This window comes from Ornithorhynchus anatinus, chromosome 10, assembly GCF_004115215.2.
Source record: "Ornithorhynchus anatinus isolate Pmale09 chromosome 10, mOrnAna1.pri.v4, whole genome shotgun sequence".
Lineage (NCBI taxonomy): Eukaryota > Metazoa > Chordata > Mammalia > Monotremata > Ornithorhynchidae > Ornithorhynchus > Ornithorhynchus anatinus.
Window position 1 is genome coordinate 13,037,962 of NC_041737.1, and position 21,824 is coordinate 13,059,785.

The 21,824-nt window shown below is 40.4% G+C and overlaps 1 protein-coding gene across 23 annotated transcripts in view; it reads right to left on the reverse strand.

Moving 5' to 3' along the window:
* The window catches only part of DOCK9 (dedicator of cytokinesis 9), a 221,118-nt gene that overhangs the window by 67,335 nt on the left and 131,959 nt on the right, over positions 1 to 21,824 (reverse strand). For all 23 annotated transcript variants that reach the window (XM_007671952.3, XM_016228430.3, XM_007671924.3 and 20 more), the window contains exons 6-20: positions 21,551 to 21,646; positions 20,692 to 20,826; positions 15,839 to 16,013; positions 15,042 to 15,109; positions 12,341 to 12,415; positions 12,105 to 12,245; positions 11,107 to 11,310; positions 10,436 to 10,558; positions 9,493 to 9,575; positions 9,066 to 9,188; positions 3,427 to 3,506; positions 3,153 to 3,340; positions 2,960 to 3,025; positions 1,512 to 1,604; positions 150 to 273 (exon numbers count right to left, since the gene is read on the reverse strand). In XM_007671952.3, the coding sequence (XP_007670142.2) occupies positions 150 to 273; positions 1,512 to 1,604; positions 2,960 to 3,025; positions 3,153 to 3,340; positions 3,427 to 3,506; positions 9,066 to 9,188; positions 9,493 to 9,575; positions 10,436 to 10,558; positions 11,107 to 11,310; positions 12,105 to 12,245; positions 12,341 to 12,415; positions 15,042 to 15,109; positions 15,839 to 16,013; positions 20,692 to 20,826; positions 21,551 to 21,646 (1,774 nt within the window). The remainder of the gene's footprint in view (positions 1 to 149; positions 274 to 1,511; positions 1,605 to 2,959; positions 3,026 to 3,152; positions 3,341 to 3,426; positions 3,507 to 9,065; positions 9,189 to 9,492; positions 9,576 to 10,435; positions 10,559 to 11,106; positions 11,311 to 12,104; positions 12,246 to 12,340; positions 12,416 to 15,041; positions 15,110 to 15,838; positions 16,014 to 20,691; positions 20,827 to 21,550; positions 21,647 to 21,824) is intronic.

Below are 21,824 nucleotides of genomic sequence, written 5' to 3' on the forward strand. Positions count from 1 at the left end.
CATTAATATTTTGTAAAATGATTATATATTTCAGTCAAGGAAGTCTGATGCTAAAACACCAAACCCAAATTTGCCCTGTAACTATACTGTGTGCATCTAACTTGATTCAGTTGATCTAGTTTCAATTCAGAAAGAATGATGGACCAAACCTTGTGTTTCCACAACATCCTTCTTCTTTGTGCTTCCTTTACTTGAATTATCACAGCTAACATGGAAGAACGTGAACAGTAAGTGATGCTTTTCATGTAGTTGTGTGGGCAATTCTATTTTGATCTGAAATGAAGATTAAATACTCTTACTGATTTTTCTAAACTATGAACAAAAGAAGGCACTTTTAATACTAACAAATAGCAAAATTATTATTATTATTGCTACTACTACTACTATTAGACAAAGCACAAACATACAGCTGTGTTCTCCCTATAGAAAGTAAGCTCACAGTGGAAAGGGAACATGTCCATCTACTCTGTTGTATTATACAACATTGTATGTATACATTGTATGAGTGAAGCAGCGTGGCGCAGTGGAAAGAGCACGGGCTTTGGAGTCAGGGCTCATGAGTTCGAATCCCAGCTCTGCCACTTGTCAGCTGTGTGACTGTGGGCAAGTCACTTAACTTCTCTGTGCCTCAGTTCCCTCATCTGTAAAATGGGGATTAAGACGGTGAGCCCCACGTGGGACAACCTGATTCCCCTGTGTTTACCCCAGCGCTTAGAACAGTGCTCTGCACATAGTAAGCACTTAACAAATACCAACATTATTATACTCTCCTAAGCATTAGCCTAGTGCTCTTCACACAATAAGCCCTCAGTAAATAACTCTAGTTGACTGAATGATTCATATAAATGATACAATTCAAGGACATTTACTTGAATGAATCATACCAGAAGCAAAATGGATGATTTGGTCATTGATAAGAAAAAGGCAGAAAGTACGGACAACCTCAACTTGGAACAGAATTTAAAAACAGCTCTAAGAAAATCAACTTGAAACAGAATTAGAAAACACATCGATCAATCGGTTGTATTTATTGAGCATTTACTGAGTGCAGAGCATTGTACTAAGCTTGGGAGAGTACAGTATAACAGAGTTGATAATGAGCTTAGAGTTTGGTTTACAGTCTAGAGGGTCTAGTCAGTCAACTGCATTTATTGAGTGCTTACGGGATGCAGAGCACTGCACTAAGCTCTAGGGAGAGTACAATACAACAATAAACAGACACATTCCCTGTCCACAACGAGCTGACAGTCTAGTGAGTCTAACGTATCCAACTCACACATGGACTACATCAGAACTCGATTTAAAATACTCATATGTTAATAGGGTAATTAAGCAATACCATCAATTAACTGTAGTCAATTTCCCAAGTAAGGAAAATCCATAGATCAGAAATGACACAAAGTCGAGAAGACAAATATTTCAAATTTGAGATGATTTCAGAAAAGCATGTTAGACATGGACTCTTATTTTGCCAAATGGCAGAAATACTGAAAACAGATTTAATAACGAACCTCATCATAAAATTCTGGGTTTTGGTGGTGGTGTAAAACAGCAGCAAAAGAGCTCCTTACAAACACTGGCCCACCGGGTCTGCCATAGATGCACTAAAAATAACAGTATAGAATAAGGAAAAGGTTAAACACTTAGCATTTCCTTGGCTTACTGGGCCAGAGAAGTTAAACTTGAAAAAGAATATCTGAAGCACTGAGCATTGAGTTACTGGGAATGAAACCGGCTGCCTGAAGAAATAAAAGCCAATGAAATCAAGAAAAAAGGAGAGTGGAGTGTGGCGGGGGGACCTGTCAAATAATCCTCTTTTCCCTGGGACTCAGCATGAAATGGCTAATGCTTTGATGAGAACAAAGCATTCACAAGTAGAGATCGATCCCTACTTTCCTTATAGTGGGAATGAGGAATGATGACTCTTTCATGAAATGTCCTACTCTGTGACCTAAAGTCTTTCCCTGAGAACATCATTTAATTTTAAGGTGTCCAAGTCTCAATTACCTGCTTGGTTAAGAGGAACTGCTATTCTTCACATTTGGGGTAAACACAATTTATTTGGAATGACTTTCGTCTGGTTGGGTTTAAGCAATTAAAACCCTTAGGCAGTAGACTCTGAAAGGTTTATTTCATTCCCAAGAGTACATCTCTGAATCATCTCCCTTACCCTCCTCTGGCACATACACACACACAAGCACACTTACACACACATCCCTCTCCTCCCCCACCATTCTTCATTTGATTATTTTCATTGTTAGTCTTGGGCTAGGAAGTGGAACTGGATGCATCTAGAGGACTTTTCAAATATGGTAATCTATAACATCCCTTCCCAAATGACCTCTAAAACTGTTGGGAGTGGTGATGTCATGCTCGCAGAAAACTCATCTTCTTTCCCCTTTACCAAATGTGTACTCTCCATGAAAGTACAAGGAAATCCAAGGGAAAGTGGTACTAATTCAGGTCAAGCCTGATGGATTACATACCTATCATCTTTTATTTTCTTTGGAATTCCCCTCCTTGACAAGGGGTATATTAGGTATACTAGTGCAGGAGAATCCCAGGATGGTAGCCAGGGAACAAGCTTGTCCCCTACACTGTAAGCTCACTGTGCACAGGGAACGTATCTACCAACTCTGCTATACTATACTCTCCCAGGTGCTTAGTACAGTGCTCTGCACATAGTAAGCACTCAATAAATACCACTGACTGATTGACTGACTGGTGGGGCACCCTGTGAAGAGTCTTCTAGAACACCAGACCACAACGGCACTCAAGCTGGGAAGCTCTGGCCTAATGTAACCATTTCCCCCTAGTGTGGAAATATATCGACCAGAATAATCTAGATCCAAGCCCTATGAAAATGGTAGGCAATGTAAGGATAACTTATGGAGGCACTGTGTTGTCCCTAAAATATACACTAATGTCCTATTATGAATTCGCAGAAATCAAAACCAACCTTTAAAGGCTGAGAATCCTCTTCATCTGAATCTCTGAACTCAATGCAAATGGCAATGTTTCTGGCCTAAAGCAACATTAAAAAGGCATGTGTTTAGAACACATATGTGTAAATAGGAAGAATGTCAAAGCAAATTTGTAAACACAATTAGACTCAACAAGGAGAATTCAGAGCTGGGTTTCTTTCCACTTACCTTTGCAAAAGACTTTTGACCATCATATTTCAAGTACTTTGGATACACATAAAGGTGATTATTGTAGATGGTGAAAGGTTGAGTATGTTTTGGAATGCAGGGAACAAATTCCTCTACTTCAAAAGTGACTACTGTTTTGGAACTCGTTTCAAACTGTTTCATGGGAATGTATGATGAATTAACATAATCTGGAAATATATTAAAAAGAAGCCAAATTGAAGTGAAAAACAAACAAATCGAAGGTTTACTCATATCCACCAAATGTTGCACTTACTAGGAAAGTCTGGGGAAACGTTATCAATCGTGATGTCTAAGTTGCCTAAAATAACTGGTAATTTGGCCATCTTCTCAGGTCTACAAACAAAAGAAGGAGAATGGTTATAAAACTGTTTAAAAATAATTCAGGTCTGGCAGAGCTTCTGCCCAAGTTATGTGATGAGAAGGGAGAAGTCCACATTTAAAATTATGTATTTGTACAGAACTGTAGGTATGTATGTAGGCATCACCCAAAAAACTGGAGAAACAGAACAATTACTAAACTGAACATTATTTTAAAAATTTCCCAGCAGGAATAAACTCCTATTTCAAAACTAATTTTACATTTCTGAACTTTACTTTTTAAAGCACAGCCACTGATATATTTCCATTTTTCAAGAATCTGCTTTGTTATGGCATATGAATAGATCAGACGAAAAGGGTGTTTATCTGAAGTTCATGGCTACAGATTAAGATGTACATGCGAATGAAGATTATATTAGGATTATATTATATGCCTTCTTTATATATCATATAATAATTATACGCTAGTCTCATTCTTTGGGCAAAGGCCACTAAAACATACTTTCGTGCCAAAAAGCAAAACTGCATCGTAAAGGTTCATCCCCTAAAGAATCTTGGTATAATCTTCCTACCTAGAGCTCTTAAGATCAGAAAGCAGGCAGGAAATCTCTGGACATTACCTGTGTTTAACTAAATGAGTGGCTGCTCTAAAGCAATCACAACCTGTGAGGATTCCATCCTAAAAAAGAGTGTGGCAGTGGAGATGAGGGTGATAGAGGAAGATTTGGGAAGCAAGAGAGGAGTCACAACTTATATTTCAGGTAATTTTCCAGATCTTAAAGAATAATTGGAACAAAATCAGTGGAAGCACTTCTACGATAAAAATCATATGTATACAAATCCATTCATGTCACTTTTGAATTACACGATTTGTGAAATTATGGTTTAAAGAACATGTGATTTTCACACAAATTCAGACAAATTTGTATTGATTATGAAATCCATCTCCTCAAAAAATTAGATCAAAGAGGCAGCACAAAGCTCTTCTTTCCCAACTCTTACGGAAAATGTTACTGGTCATCAATGACCTCTGGGGCTGAAAACCAGCCCGAACATTTGATTTATGGTGGTGCAAGCTGATATTCCTTCCATCTCCTCTTCCTAGCCTCTTCCTCCTCCTTCTCCACCACAACTACTTCCTCGTTCTCTAAGGGAGAGGAAACAGAGTGCAGAGACTTCCCTTTCCTCCCTCTCTCCCCTCTGCCTTTGCAGCCCATCTCAAAGGTGGCAAGGTGGGCCACAGTATCGCTGGCATGGATGCTGGATGATGTGGTCACTGGCTGGGGCACCACACAAGCTGCAAGCTCCATTACTGATCTTTCAGCAGCCCCAGCTGCTCCTGATTCTTGCAGTAACATTGGCTTGACACACAACAACTCAGTTTAGAAGAGAGGGAGGGACGAGTATAGAATTAGGGGTGAGTGGGAGGGAGGGACTTGGAGGAGAAAAATGAGATGCAGAGGTGTAAGCAAGGAGTGAAGGACAGGGAGGAGAATGGAGGTTCAAGAGGCAGAGGAGAGGAGGGAAGGAGCAAATGTGCTTGCTCTATCAATCAGTGAGTGGTATTTCTTGAGTGCTTACTGCGTGTGCAGAGCACTGTACTAAGCACTTGTGAGAACACCAAACAATAGAGTTGGAAGACACACTTCCTGTCTGCCAGGAGTTTACAATCTAGAGGAGTAGTCGGATATTAAAATGAATTATGGATATGTGCACAGGAGCTGTGGGTGGGTGAATTTAAAGTGCGTAAAGGGTACAGAGCCAAATGTACAGGTGACCCTAATGGGAGAGGGAGTAAGGGAAAAGAGTGCTTAATTGGTCAAGATCTCTTGGAGAAGATACGAATGTCCTATTCCCCTCAGGGTGGGATCAACACAAAACCTTAACCAACAGACCCAAGATCAATGACTAGAGGTTCTTTCTTCCTTGATCAAGTATAAAATATAAATGTCACCAGAAGTACACATGTCCAAGTTGTTAAATGGCTGAGAAAGAAACTGCCATAACATATGCCTAGTACTCCAAAGTCTTTAAAATTGCTATTTGGGGACCATGTCCAAGAAACAAGCAGGATAAAATGAAATTTTGAGGCTTTGGCATTTGGTATGGAGTCAGAAAATGTTCCTTGCTCCATTTTAAGTGACAATTTGAGACAACGTGGGAACCCAGGAAGGGCTAGCTCCATTGCCAATTTGTACACCCAAGCTATAAGCCACAAATTGTTTCCCACAGAAATGAAGAACCAACAGTATGCAATGGACAGCTGGAAATTGGACAGAGAAACATTTAAGGTTCTACCCCCTCCAACCCTCTTGTGGGGGGAGAGGGAGGGAGAGAGAGAGAGAGAGAAAACATTCAGGTTGGAGGATTCTCATTCCAAAATGCAGCTCCTGAATGGTCTCCTGTCACTGCCATGCTTTCCAACCTCTTGACTTTTCAGGCAACTTTCAATTTAACTGGAAATCTGCCTCAGACTATTCACAGGGAATGGCCCTGAAACATGCACAGTGAAAAAAGAATTCTCTGCAGGAAGAACCTCAGCTTGGACTTTTATGGTGTCCTGAACCAAAGGCAATTTGAAATGCTCCCAAATGCTGCTCTTGTCACAGACTGGCAAAGAGTCCAGTCCAATGGCTCCTCAGCTGATTGCTACTCAAATCCCTTTTTAATAGCTCATACCCCATGCTTGAGAACCCAGAAGGGGAAAAGGGAGGGAGAGAAGCCAGGTGAAATACTTGTAGCTCATCTGGGACTTCGACAGGAAAAATGGAATCCCCCATATAATGACAGTAATAATAATATCATAATCTCTACAGTGCTTTCATTTTTCCAAATAAATTTTACAACAATGATCTCAATTAACATCCTTCATTCAGAGGTAGTGAGGTGTTATTGGCCTTACTTGACAGGTGAGAAAACTGAGGCACAGAGAGGTTAACTATCTTATCAAGGTCCCACAGGAGGCCAGAGACAGAGCTGAGACCAGAACCCAGTCTTTTGACTACCAGGCCTACATTCTTTCCACTAGACCGTGCTGCTATTACCCACAAGCTTACTGGGGAAAACATTATGAATTACGAAGAGGAGAGTCATATGTTTGGAAGCACCAACCCACATCCCAGAAGAAGAGCCTCTCTGGTTTTTATAGACCTCTGGAGAGAGATTCCACCACCTCCCTCAGAAACCCATTCCAGTGTCTAACAGCCCTGCCACATGACTGAAGCAGTTTCACTGCTGAAGCTGCACTGTGATGTAAAACAGATGCATCTCAAACTGCTGGAATGTCATTTTCTAAAACTTTTTAGTTGGGTTGGAGGAGGATGTATATTGTGAGGAAACGGTTAGGTGGACTGTTTTTCCTCCTGATTCAAACCTGACGTTCCTATCAGTTTTCTGGGGCAGCTGAGGGGGATGACAAGAGAGAGGGAGAGATAGGGAAAGGAAGCTAGAGATCTAGAACTAAAAATTCTAGAAAACATTTGTTACATAGGAACCCCACAAAGCTGACAGGGGCCTCAGGGACACCAGAATTCAGAAAGTGTTTTCTTAAATGGAAGACAAGCACACAAGGAAACAGACAAGCACACAAGGAAACCACAGCACACAACTGAATGTTCAGAGACTTCTCTAATTTGCTGGTACTTTGGCCTTGAGTCTGCCCACAGTGGAATCTTCCCACTCCCTCAACCTCAATTCAGCCAACTCCTACCAACTCCCTCCCTTTTCCCCACAAAAATGAATCAGGTGACTAATCCAGAAGCTACCCTTATTTTATATCAGTATAGATTCCTGAGTCTTGTTGGCAAGTATAGGTTAATGCTGAGGTGCCTTTTATGGGAGGAGGTCATCTGAACGTAGAAGCAGCATGGCCTATTAGATAGAGCATGGGCCTAGGAGCCAGGAGGTCATGAGTTCTAATCCTGATGCTGCCACTTCTCTCCTTTGTGACCTTGGGCAAGTCACTTAACTTCTCTGTGCCTCAGTTCCCTCATCTGTAAAATGGAGATTAAGACAGTGAGCCCCACGAGGGACATGGACTGTGCACAACCTCATTAGCTTATACCTACCCCAGCACTTAGTACAGTGCCTGGCACACAGTAAACACTTAACAAATACCTCTAGACTGTAAGCCCACTGTGGGCAGGGATGGTCTCTCTTTATTGCTGTATTGCACTTTCCAAGCACTTAGTACAGTGCTCTGCACATAGTAAGCGCTCAATAAGTACAACTGAATGAATGAATGAAATACCAGAAAAAAAGCGGGTCCTCACTTCTAAGAGAACCAGGTCCCCAAGACGACAGCAGGATTTTTTATAAAGAGCTGAGGACACCTCTAAGCAACGCCGAGACACACGTGCTGGGGCTAACTGGACACTGATTAGGAACCCCGCTAGGAGTTAACTGTGCCCTGTGCCCTCACTCTGACTACCAGACATGCACAGTGGCAAAGATGATGAGCTTTACCTAATGAGAGATTCATTTGAATAGTCATGCCAAATGCATAAGGGCATACCATGCCAGCCCATCAGATTGTGTGGGAGAAGGAAGTGACCAACATCATCCTGCCTTCTGGGCAGAGCTCACAGGACCCAAGGAGACAGAAATGGGAGCCCAAGAGCAGATTTCTTTCTGGACTTTTCTAGGAGTGTTCTTCTCTATGGGGTCTGTGGTCATTTTGGTTTTTTGGGTTCGGTGGGTCTTTTGGCAGAGAGGGGGCTGTTTTGTCAGGAGTCAAGGTTCTGCAGGGAGCGTAGATAGTTAACTCAGCTCTAGTCACTTAATGGGGGTTGCTGGATGTCAGATAACATGGAGCTATTTTGGGCCAGTGCCCAGTAGCCACGATTGTCACTTGCAGATGGGGAAAAGGAGAGGATTCACTCTGCCTCAGGTTCAAATTTCTTGACAGTGTCAAAAAGGGAACAAGAGGATCCTTCATGATTTATCACCAAATAAATTTACGTAGTTCCTCCGTTTGACTAACGTACATTAGACTCCAACAGAGATTAGTCTTACAGAATTACAGCCAATATGGTGGTGCAAAAGCATTGGGATCAATAAATCGTTATCATCGTCACCATCAGTGGAATTTATCGAGTGCTTACTATGTGCAGAGCACTGTAAAAAAGAGCCTGGAAGAGTACAACACAACAGAGTTGGTAGACATGTTCCCTACTAAACCAACCGAAACCAATTCAACACAAACATGGAAGAAGTGCCACTGTGAGTGGAGAGTATCCCCTTAACCTGAAAGGATATTCTAGGAATCCATCCAGGTTCCATGGCACTGCATTTTTCAAAGCAACTAATTCCAAAAACTGTGTCTCCCAACACTACACACTTGTAGTACCAGGAAAGGGCTTACTTTGTATGCAGCACTGTTCTAGGCACTGAGATAAAATATCTACGGATTCAAATGAGGGAGGAAATCAAACAGATCAAGCCTAGAAAGAAAAAAGCTCAGGGCAGAAATACAACTATAACATTCTTACCAAAGACCTTCTCTGCCTCCACCCAGGAATTGTTTTTCCTATATTTTCTCTAAGGAATTAAAAGAAATCAGCAACATAAACTTACTTTCGGAAGTCAGCTAACAACTTAAGCATGTCTTCATTTGATAGCTTATTACTGTCTTGTCTGTAGAGTGCAGAAAATCTGGCATTTTTGTCAAGATTGCCAGCTGAATCTTTAAATAAAGTCCTAAAAAAAGAAAGCAGTATTTCTAAACATTGCGTGAAGAAGACTAAGATAAATTCACAAATTAACAGCTCACCAAATTTAGATTAAAATTAATATTGCAGGAGAATTTGACCACATGTGGACATAAGATAACGTTTACTTGGGAAAATCTTCAGCAGGGGTTAGTTAGGGACACGAAATTATGTATTGTGGAACAATGAGCAGATAATACCCTTAACATCCAGGCCACAATGAGCTAGTGACCTGAAGAAGTTACTAAGTTGGTCAGTACCTTTTCAAAACAAAAAGCAACTAATCTTCTTACCGTGCTGCCCAAGCAAATGGCATTCTGAACTGCCCCAATCTCTGGCATGCTTGCTTAGCATTTTTCAGCACCTTCTGTGCAACCTGGAGGAGACGAGGATATAGACACAAGATTTAAAAATAACAAAATGTGACAGAAAACTGAAATTTGAGAACAGCTGTTAACTGCTATCCAAATGGATTTTATAGTCTTAATACCGTGAGGGAAGGAAGAAAATGAAAATTAGTTTCATGTACTTTTAGACATCAGTCTTATGTTTTATCAAGGGAAGATAACAGACTGCAGCTCTAATACCTGTGGTCAAATTTAGAAAAGAAGATGGGGCAGAATCTGCGAAGCTGAGACCTGAAGATCATCGGCATGTACTGGGTATTAATTACCCAAACAGGAAAGGATTTTCTCATTTCAGGGCTCTGTGAATTTGGCACCAAAAAATTTTTCCACTTCCAACAACAAATATTTAATCAGCTGAAAAATCAAGCTGAATAATTTTAAACTAAGGTTTGTGTTTGAAATGATGATTTTGTAAAATACAACATTTTAGGTTCTAGGAATGGGATCACTAGAGAAGATGCAGTGTAGAAATTGCATATCCTACTAGCAAATCTTGAATATTTTAAGCAGGGATTAGGATTTTATGGAAAGCCCCCCCAGCTCCTTTTTATAGTATTTAAGGGCTTACTATGTTGCAAACACTGTTCTAAGTGCTGGGGTAGCTACATGTTAATAAGGTTGGTCACAGTCCCTGTCCTGCATGGGGCTCACCTTCTGCATTTCAAACGAAAATACCCAGTTTGTAAATACTCATGCAGTCATAAAAAATTTACCTCCTTAATAAATAAACAAGGTAATTTTAGTTTCAGGTTTTTTTCTGGGATATTAGTAAGGCAAAATGAAAGCTGTGTGACGTTTTTAACTCACAAAAGCTTAAACTATATCCTACCTTAGAAGAATCCGAACTTTTCATATACGGCTCGGCACAATGGGTAACACTTCCTTGCAGAACCTTTTCGATTCTAGCCACGAGAAATATATCAGGATGCGGGCACGTGACGGAGAATATTCCCTGAATTATGAACATAGATTTAAAATGTCAATCTGCAAAATTCATACCGATTTCACAAAACTGTCTAAAACAATCAACTACCCAGAGACCTCTAACTTAAAATTAAATGTCTGGAAAGTTGACTGACTTATTCAAAGCATACCAGTTCAATTACAGAACTAATTGTCCATTTGGAGCTGGGGAAGATGGGAACAACCAATCTATCAATCAGTGCTATTTAATCAGGGAGAGCTTACTGTGTGCAGAGCATTGTACTAAGCAATTAGGAAAGTTCAACTGAATTGATAGACAATGTCACTGCCCACGAGGAGCTTACAGTCTACAGGTGGAGATAAACATTACAGTAGATAAGGGAGAGGGGAAATAAGAGCATATACAAATATTTACATAGTTGGGGCTCAAAATATCAAAGTAGAAAGGCAGGAAATGAGTTTACAATCAAAATGAAAAGCTGACACCTCTGATTCAACCCTAATTACAATGATCCAACTTTTTCACAACTGCTGTCTAAAGATTGACACAGACCACGCCAGCTAACTCTCCCGTACCTGCTTTGGGTACTGCAGCACGGTCTCGTGGATGACGCCTTGGATCCTGTGGAAGCCATCCCCGCTGCCGTTTGCCATATGCTGCGGGGAACTCGCTAACATGTGCCGCACTGAGAAATGATTTAGATCTACGTGGAAATCGGCTGAAATCTTCCGGTTGTACTTTATGTCAAACAGCGATAAGGTGACAAAGAATGGCTCTACCTGGACAAAATCAAAACACAAAAATCCATGAGGAATTATCATCACCATCATCAGTGGTATTTATTGAGCATTTACTGGGCACAGAGCGCTGTAAAAAGCATTTGGAAAGTACAATACAACAGAGTTGGTAGACACGTTCCCTACCAAACCAACACAAATCCATTCAACACAAACAAGGAAGAGAGGCACCACTGTGAGGGGAGAGTATTCCCTTAACCTGAAAGGATATTTCTACGACTCCATCCTTGATCCCTGGCACTGGATTTTTCTGAACTAATTTCAAAAACTGTGTTTCCCCCACAGAGCGCATACAGTCTAGAGGGAATCATCATCATTCAGGCTATGAAAAGCATTCCTACTTCAGCTGACCAAAAGATATTTTGTCTTACTACAGTAATGTATTGGTTAGCACAAGTGAGACATAGTTTTCCATAGATATGTGAATGATAAGAAAGAACTCAGTGTACTGGTAAAATTTTTATATTCAAATAGATTAGGCAGGCACTTCTACTACACTCTGTTCTTTACTATTTCCCCAAAAAATTATAGTAGTGTTTTGCTAGAACAATCAATGAACAAACAAATGATTTCTGAGAACATCAAGCAACAGCCCAGAAACACTTTCATTAATAAAAACACCCTGTTCTCCTAGGCTTGGTTAGAGGAATTCATATTTCTCAGCTAAACTGGCTGCAACTTGCTGATAATGTTGAAAGCTTAGTTTGAACCTGATGGTTCCATATATAAAATTTAATCGACACATCCCTCCTCCCCCTCCTTTCCAAAGCATTTACATTGGTTGTGGGCCCTTCTTCGTTTTCTGCCACGCAGCTTTGCAAATTGAAAGACAAGTCGTTGCACTTCACAAGGATCCGCTTCCCAAATTTCTCCTCAAATGGTTTCACCTCTGGCTCAATGCCTGAAAAGTCAAGTTTCTTTAAAAGAAAACAAAATGATTATATTCCCATTTTGAAATACAAGCAACAACTTCTCTCTGGTTTCAATCACAAGAGATAAAAATACTTCTCACCTGGGCATCTGGATCCAAGACAAAAAGTTTAACTCTGCTTTCACTTTTCAGTTTGATTTCTGCCTCTCTGGTACTCTATTCAAAATAAGAAAAGTGAAATAAAACGTTGGGTGGTTTTTTCTACAATATTTTCATAGAAACTGTTCAGAAAAATTAGAAAATTGACATCATACTCTTAATGGATTGAATGGAATAAAGACCATCATGAACTTCATTTTCTCCTAAATCATCACCGCGGATTCAGTGCTAAACTCTACCAGCCCTAGGATTAAAACCCAGGTCCTCTGACTCCAGTGACCGTGCTCTTTTCATTAGGTCATGCTGCTTCTCACCACTCAGTCATTTTATAGATTGTTCTAGATTACATAATGTGTAATAAATATCTACTCCTACACTCCAAAACCCAAAACAGAAAATTCATGAACTTGCTTTGAGGAGAGTGCAGTATTTAGCATTCGTGTTTATTAATAAATGAGCTGGAAGCAGAGGAACATTCTTTCTTGCCAAAAGAAAAGGGGAAAATGGTATTCCAGAAAACTGAAGAAAAACCTCAAGCTATGGAACCTCCCAGACTAAATTTCCAGGAGGCAGGAAAGAACATTTGTGACACTACAATTAGCTATAATAGGCAGGTGCTAAAATGACACTTGGGAAAACATCCACGTCCTCTAAACATCGAGTGGCCTAAACATTTGGCCTTCGTGGCAGATTTTAAATCTATTTGAGGAAAGTAATGTTTTCTTCAAATAAAGGTAAGGCTCCGTGCCAGCCCAGGTGCTAACTGCTTATTTTAAGTGTGAGATCGGAAAAAGAGTCTGACTTGCAAGGGGCAGACAGCTTCAAAGAGTTTATAGGTCGGGAAGGAATATGTTTCTTCTCTTCTGAGTTACAGAAACGCTACATTGTTGGCCTGAGTCTTAATATTGGCTGTGTCTTCTGGGAGACGGGTGGCTTCTGAAGATAATCTTTCCCATGAAAAGACCGGCTTGAACCCAAAATTTATATATGAGAAGCAGCGTGGCTCAGTGGAAAGAGCCCAGGCTTGGGAGTCAGAGGTCATGGGTTTGAATCCCACCTCTGCCACTTGTCAGCTGTGTGACTGTGGGCAAGTCACTTCACTTCTCTGGGCCTCAGTTCCCTCATCTGTAAAATGGGGATGAAGACTGTGAGCCTCACGTGGGACAACCTGATTACCCTGTATCTACCCCAGCGCTTAGAACAGTGCTCTGCACATAGTAAGCGCTTAACAAATACCAACATTATTATTATATTTGGCCAGGAAGACTTCAAGCAAAGTTAATACCTAATGATGTTTTGGGTTGAACCATTCAAACCAGATCATGTATTTTGGGGGCAAGCAACTACTGATCAGTAGTTCACTCTTGTTTGGGAAACTCTGATGTCTGTCTGATTAACATATACATGTCAGACACTGCCAATGAGGTACGGTGTGGGTACACAGAGGCCAGTTAATTGTTGGTATTATTATAATTATGGTATTTGTGAAGCGCCGGGCACTGTACTAAGTGCTGGAATGAATACAAGTAAATTGGGTTGGACACAGACCTTGTCTCATGTGGGGCTCACAATCTTAATCCCCATTTTACAGATGAGGTAACTGAGGCCCAGATAAGTTAAGTGAATAAATTAAGCAGATAAATGGCGGAGCCGGGATTAGAACCATGACCTTTTGACTCCCGTGCTCTATCCACGCTGCTTCTCAAAAGTAGGGAAAGTGAAAGTACTAATAGTAATAATAGTATTTATTAAGCACTACTTAGTGAAGAACACTGTTCTAAGCACTGGTAGAGAACAGACAGGTGGGAATTGGAAGAAGGTGAGCCTATAGAAGCAGCGTGGCTTAATGGAAAGAGTACCAGCTTGAGAGTCAGAGGTCGTGTGTTCTAATCCCAGCTCTGCCACCCATCAGCTGTGTGACTTTGGGCAAGTCATTTAACTTCTCTGTGCCTAAATTACCTCATCTGTAAAATGGGGATTAAGACTGTTAGCCCCACGTAGGACAACCTGATTACCTTGTATCTACCCCAGTACTTAGAATAGTGCTTGGCACATAGTAAGCACTTCACAAATACCATCATTATTATTATTATTATTAACACAATCCCAACCCTACCTACTGTTTTTGAGTTCCATCACACTACATTTTGAGCAAAGGTGCCAGTCATATAACCTAGAAACACAGGCTGGCAGAAGAACCCAATTTAAAACATTTTTTCTCCCCATTTAAGCATGGCCACAAGGTTCTCTCTCTGAGAAATTATAAAACAGGGCATCCCCTCAGTATGATGATCCAGGAGCCTAAAGACAAAGTTCATAAAAACCCCCAGCAAGGTAATTTGCATTATTAACTAAATAATGGCAGAGTACTGTCATCAGATAACACTACACTTTGCCAGAAGCCCTCATCAGAATCTCCTGGGGACAATTTGACATTCACAAACAGTTTGAAATTAGAGAAAAATATTTCAAATGTTGTGTGTTTCATCTAGGATAACTGTTGAGTTTCACATTGTAGCAATACTAAGGCAGACCATAGTGCTTAGATAAGGAAGTATGAAAATGATGAACTAAGTGGCATTAAGTGTCACAGGGGTAATTCTAGCCTCCAATAAATAAATGAATTGACCACAGAATTTCAATCTGATTGCATTATAACACTGACATTAAAAGAATATATTACCTTGGCAAGTTCAGGCAGGTAGCTATCTAGACCAGAAGATGAGCTTTCCAGTTTGCTTTGTTCATCATCTAAATAGAAAAAACATATCAATAGAATCACTGACCATTCAAAAGGCTTCATTTCAAACTGATACATGAACACAATTGCCGTTTTAGTCATTTAGTTATTTCCAAGTACACATCAACAGAGAACAACGAAGAACCGGCTTTCACCCACCAATTTAGTTATATGTATTCATCTACATTTTGTTCCTTAGACTTAAGAGTCTGTAGACAATGGAGATGGGTAAAAAGATCCCTAAAATGTCTCAACCCAAGGAGACCAAACTTTCCTTGTTATAAAATTGTGAGGAGTTATAAGGCACAAGAAAAGCCACATAGCCAAGTGGAAAGAGTAGAGGCCAGGGAGTCAGAGAACCTGGGTTCTAATCCGGCTCCACTACATGTCTGCTGTGTGACCTTGGGCAAGTCACTTACCTTCTCTATGCCTCAGTTCCCTCATTTGGAAATCCCATGTGGGACCATATTATCTTCTATCTACCCCAGTGCTTCGTACAGTACTTGGCACCTAGTCAGTACTTAACAAATACTACAATTAAGGAACAAATGATAAAGAAACTGTACACCAATCAATCATTAAGTCAAACCATAGCAGTAGCACACATTGAATGCAGAACATTGAGTACTGAGTGTATGGGGTACTGAGTGTATGGGAGAGAATAAAAGACCTAATAAAAATATTCCACTCTTAATAGACACGAGTCTATTAGTGCAACCAGAGAAAAACAAACAACTTACCCTCATGAGATTCTCCATTCCGTTTTTCTTGCATTGCAGCTTCAAAGTTGAGCTGCAGGATTTTGTTTAGGGTTGTTATCCAGTCTTCCATGTCCAAATCATTGTCAGCTGCCAGAAGATAACTACTTTTGTCTTGCATCTTGAGCTCAAAAGCAAATCGTCTTACTTTGTTGTTCTAAAATGAAAAATACATTTTTCCAGGCTCAGGCATCTAAATGGGAAATAAAACTTCCCAGCACCCAGTTACTGGTGAGTGATGATAAAGTACTTGTCAGCAGAAGCTTTGTAAATAAAATTTAATATAGTAATCCATACTATACTTTATAGAAAAAAATGTACTTCTAGTAAATTTCTTGTTCAAAGTGTCAACCTGAGGCTCAATTTTCAACCATCATCTTAAACAACATCAAGTGCAGTTGCCCATTTATGATTAACTGATTGAGCGAAGAACTGAGGAGCCACCAGAGATTTGTGAGGAGGGAAATGATGTGCTTCAATAAGTGTTAGAGGATGATAATTTAGACCAAGATTGTCTAAAGAAAAAAGGGACTGGAGGCAAGGAATAAGGTGGATGTTTCTGTAATACAGTCAAAAGGTGACGAGAACTTGAATAAGGGTGGTAACAGGCAGTCTTGGGAAAAAGGACCCTTTGAAACTGAAAGAACAGGAAAGGCAAATCAAAGAGGAGGAGTCAAAGATGATAACAAGGATGTCAGGGCAGACAGGATGGTGATGCTGTTGACGGTAATGGGAAATTATGAAGAAGAGAAAGTTTACCAGGGAAGATGAGTTCAATTTTTGACACACTGAGTTTAAAGTGTTATGAGTCATCCCAATGGAGATATCCTAGAGACTGAATGGACAGAGCCAGAGCAAACAATAACCTTTGCTGATGTAAAGGACCTCACCAGATGGCATAAATGTACCTTAAAATAAAAAGTTAAACCCCTTTTTAAACAAAATTCCAAGAGCCAATCTGAAGTGTTTTAAAAGTAAATTAATTTAACAATGGGCTGCCAGAATCAATGGGCAGCAGCATGGTCTAGTGGAAAGAGCATGGGTCTGGGAGTCAGAAGACCTGGCTCTGGTTCTTGCCAATTGTATGACCTTTGGCAAGTCACTTAACTTCTCCGGGTCTCAGTTTCTTCAACTGTAAAATGGGGATTTAATACCTGTTCTTCCTCTTATTTAGAAAGTGAGCCCCATGCAGGACAGGGATTGTGTCTGATCTCATAAACTTGTATCTACTCCAGCACTTAATACAATGCTTGACACATAGTTAATGCTTAACAAATATCATTAAAAAAGAACTCTCAGTAGTTGCACATAGAGCAGCATATATGTTAAAAGACATGAAGTTGTAAGAAGTGCCCCTTCATACTGAAATAAAGCCCTTACAAATTAAGCCCTTACAAAGTCACAAAGTCATAACAATGACCTCTAGTCACTGTCCAGTCTGATACTTTAAAATGTTAATTCCTAAATTTGAAATATTTCATTTAAATCTACTCTTGACAATTTGCACACTTTCAAAGAGAACTTTTTATTTTGAAGGAATTTCTTAATCCACAGCTACTACTATTTCTAAGAACTGAGTTATGTGATTTAGTATGTGTTCTTTGTGCGCAAAACATCAATTCGTTTCTTGAAATGTTTAGTTGCAGAAATATTCAGCAGTGTGTGAGATGCAGATTAAAATTAAAATGACTGACAAATGGTAATCCTCCAAGAAAGTTTAGAACCTTTGAGGAGTTACAACATAGCTCTTACATTTCCTGTAGCAAACAGCAGCCCGTGTTCCCATGTTGTGAGATGAACACGCACACATACACACATAAACTCCTCTCCATAATTTTGATTTCTCTTGCAGAATCCCTCTAACCTAGGCTCAAAATTTTTACTACCCAAAAGAAGTACTTGTGTATATTTCAGAAAGCAAATACTTAACTAAAGCAGTTTGGCATAATTTGGACCCCTTAGTTGACCAATATTATGGCTCAACAGTTTCAATGAAGTTTCCTCCACTTCCCTTTAGCTTCAGCAGTACTGCTGTTTGTAACAGTCATTGGCTGCCTCTGCTCACGGGAGTCGGAGAAAAGGGAAAAAAAGAACATTCCTAAAATGAGAAGACACTTACAAAGCCAATCAGTTTACTACGAGACAGAAAGTATTTATTCATTAAAAAGTGAAGTATTTAAGGCTCTTTTAGTCTTTCTTGAAGTATAAATTATTTTCTCAACTTTGGTATCCTTAGACATTTTGTCAAAAATTCTCACTCCCCAAAACCCTCCACATAACCTTAAGGAAAGAATTTGGAGGAAGAGCAAAAAGCTCTCCATTAAGGTTATTTTCTTGCATTTAGTTCTGGACTCCAGGGGACAACTGAACGCCCCCACCAACTCAGGGGAGGGTGGAACTATCTGCCTAAAAAAACATCTTGTGCCTTATTAAAAGTGATGGAACGTAAATTCTCGTCTAACGTTAAAGTAACCCAGATTGATTTCTTCTGACTCTTCCAAGGCCCTCCTGCAATACTCCTGTTGCCAAAAAGCTTACTCTCTGTTTCCTTTCCAACTTTTTTTTTTCCAGTTACATTGTAAGGGCCAACTCAAGGAGCTGGAAGGGTCGCAGTTATTATGATTATCAAGATGGGTCCTACTACCCAAATCCCACACAAGAAGCTTACATACCAAGCAGACATACAAAAACTCAGGATAACTATTTTAGGTTGTTGATGCTTCCCGTGTTTTAAAATAAATCATCTGCCATGTCAGCTCGAGGAAAGTTGCTGCATCAGAGCTGCTCACTGACTATTGTGCAGATCAGTTGGATCGGCAGACGAGGCTGGTTTTCCCTGGCGAGGTTATCGAGAGAGTTGAATGTCGCACCAGGCTCAGTCTCCTCCTTGGCTTTCTTTCTGGTGCAGTCGTAAACCACTGCCAGATAGGCACCAATCTAGGTGAATGTCGCCAAGGAGGGGGTAGGTTGCAATGTCTATGTGGCTGGTAGTTTTGCTAGATCCTCAGATCCACACCTTGAGCAGCAACAGAAAGTGACATTCTGAAACTGGCCATGTTCCCCTTTTTCACCAATTTCAGGATTTAACCCAGGCTGCTTTTCCCTGACACAAGGCACAAGACGAGACACAATGGATTCCACAATTCTAGGGTGTACTAACACTGTGCTATGTTAAACCCATTGTCTCTACTCTGCCTTATATGGGATGGATTGGTTGTGCATATGCCTCCCAGCTCCACGATCCTAACAGGGACTGGAAACAACTCAATCGGATGGCCCCTGAGAACACAGCTCTGAAAAGTAATTATGACCACCATCCACAGGTCACATATTTTTTTTTTTATGGTACTTGCTAAGCACTTACTATGTGCCAATGACAATGCTAAGTGCTGGGGTAGAAAGAAGAAAGAGCCCATGCACCATATGGGGCTCACAGTCTAAGTAAGAGAGATGAGGATTTAATCCCCATTTTACAGATGAGGATGAAGAAACTGAGGCACAGTGAAAGTGATTTGACCCAGGTCACACAGCAGAGCTGTGTGATTACAATTTCTCTGCCGTATGACCAAGGTCAAGTCATTTAACTTCTCTGTGCCTCAGTTCCCTCACCTGTAAAATGGGGATTAAGACTGTGGGCCCCATGAGAACAGTGCTCCAGTGCTTAGAACAGTGCTTGAAACATAGTAAGCACTTAACAAATGCCTTCATCATCATATGGACTGTATCCAACATGATTATCTTGTATCTACCCCAGTACTTAGTACAGTGCCTGACACATAGTAAGTGCTTAATAATTACCATTAAAAAAAAAAACAAAACAGGGGCAGCAGCAGGATTAGAACCCAGAAACTCAGACTCCCTGGTCTGTGATCTTTTCTTTAGACCCACACTGCTTCCTAATGTGCTGGGAGTAGCCTGGTCTTACTAGACAGGGCTTGTTCTAGGTGGCTGCTTATTCTGGCCTGACCTATTTGAGCTAGAGTGCAGTGGAGTAGGGGGGTTGTGGAGGGGTCAGCACCACATTCTGGGCTGGGGGGAATCTGCCTCTACTGGTGAGAGGGTCGTTGCTTCTCCTGGGATTTGCTCTTCATTTACTCAGCAGAGTAACTTACATAGCTGGGTCCCAACGGAGAGATTTATTTACCTATTGGTGCAAAATGTGGTCCAAAAGGTGGATAAGGGACCAACAGTTCCAACCACCGTGGGCACACACATTTTCCTTGGTTGTGTTCTTTGAGCCTCAGCTCATCTGTAAAATGGGGATTAAGACTATGAGCCCTTCATCAGTGTCCAATCTGTTTATCTTGAATCTACCCCAGCACCTATTACCATGTGAAAGGAAGAAAGGAAGAAAAAAAAGAAGGAAAGAAGGAAAGAAAGGAAAGGAAAGAAAGGAAAGGAAGGAAAGGAAGGAAGGAATGTAAGAAAGAAGGAAAAAGGAGGAGTTTGGAAGCTCCAGAGACCAGACAATACCAGTGCCTCAGAACCTCAAAGCATAGCAGCTCCCAGGCAGTTATTTGGAAGCAATCAGTTTTTTGCAAAAATTACTTTAGGGCAAAAAATGATGTCAAACAAGAGAGAATGCCAGCTGCAGCTGGTTGCCTTTTTCGAAGAATTTACTACCATGTTTCAAAGCACGTGGATTTTGCAGGCTTGCAGTTTGCCTCTTGTTTGCACAACACTCCAGTGTAGTATTATGAGTCACATGGTCCCATTAGTGTTCCTATAACGCAGGTCTCTCATTTTAGGAAAATTTCTACATAATAGTTCTTTCTTATGCATACAGCCCACATTTTTATTACGAGAAACCGAAATGATGAGTATCTCCCAATTACCTGAACCACACCCATGCAGGAATCCAGAAATATCGATCCTTTTGGCTCTTTGGATATTTTTTCATCTTTGTAAAAATTCAAATTGTAGGACCCATCACCAAGTTGAATCAAATGGAAAAACCGCCTCTTAAATGACTGGGGTTAAAAAAACAAAACATATCAACACTTTCAGAATGGAAAAGTAAAACGGATCCCAAAGGACAGACATTTAAAAGCATATAATGCCTATTTTAGAAGTCTCTAAAACCAAATGAACAACTCCTGACCATAGAATCGAGAACCTTTAACTTCTGAATGGAATTCTTATGCTGAGAGGAACGTTTACTCAGATCCACTTAATTTCTTGAATACTTTCCTCTCCCATAAAATGGAGTTTTTAATCTAAATACCCATATGGAGAATGTAAGGAGATCTAGTTTGAAAATTAACAAAGTTAATAGTTACTATTTTCCAAAACAGTCAGTTCTCCTTCAATGCAAGAATTACGTTCCTAAGGAACCACTCATTAAGGAGAAACTGATAGGAGTCACCTGCATACAGCCAAATGTTTCTTCCAATACCACATCACACTCTATCCATACAGGAATTGCTTGCTGGAAGAACATTCCCTAATTCCTCAATGGCATTCCAGCCAAAAGGGGTAAGGAAAACACACATTATAGCCAAACTAATGTATTTTCTCCCATAAAAGAAAGAAATCCTAGCCTCCGCCCTCCCAAACCAAAGGACAGACCTGCATCTCCCAGAGTATTTAGGTGATAGAGAGACATTTCCCATGGACTTAAGTATGATTGTAGCAATAAGTATTGTTACTTTTCTCATGATCAAAGACAGATGATAGGATCATATATCACCTTACCCTCATTGTGACACTTATAGCACTGTTCATGTTGCCTTTGTAGAGCCATCCATGTTTCGTTATGCCACCTTTCTGAGATCCAAGGGAAGCTGCATCCTAGGAAGGGGCAAACAGAACATGACAGAATCTCTCCCTCTACACAGGATTTTTGCTGGGAGTTTGGTCACAAGGAAAACTACTCTACACTAAACTGCTGACATTCCATGACTCCAGCATATGTGGGGAAACGGCCAAGGAGAAGGAACTGGGAGTCAAAACAGAGAGAGGGTAAAGA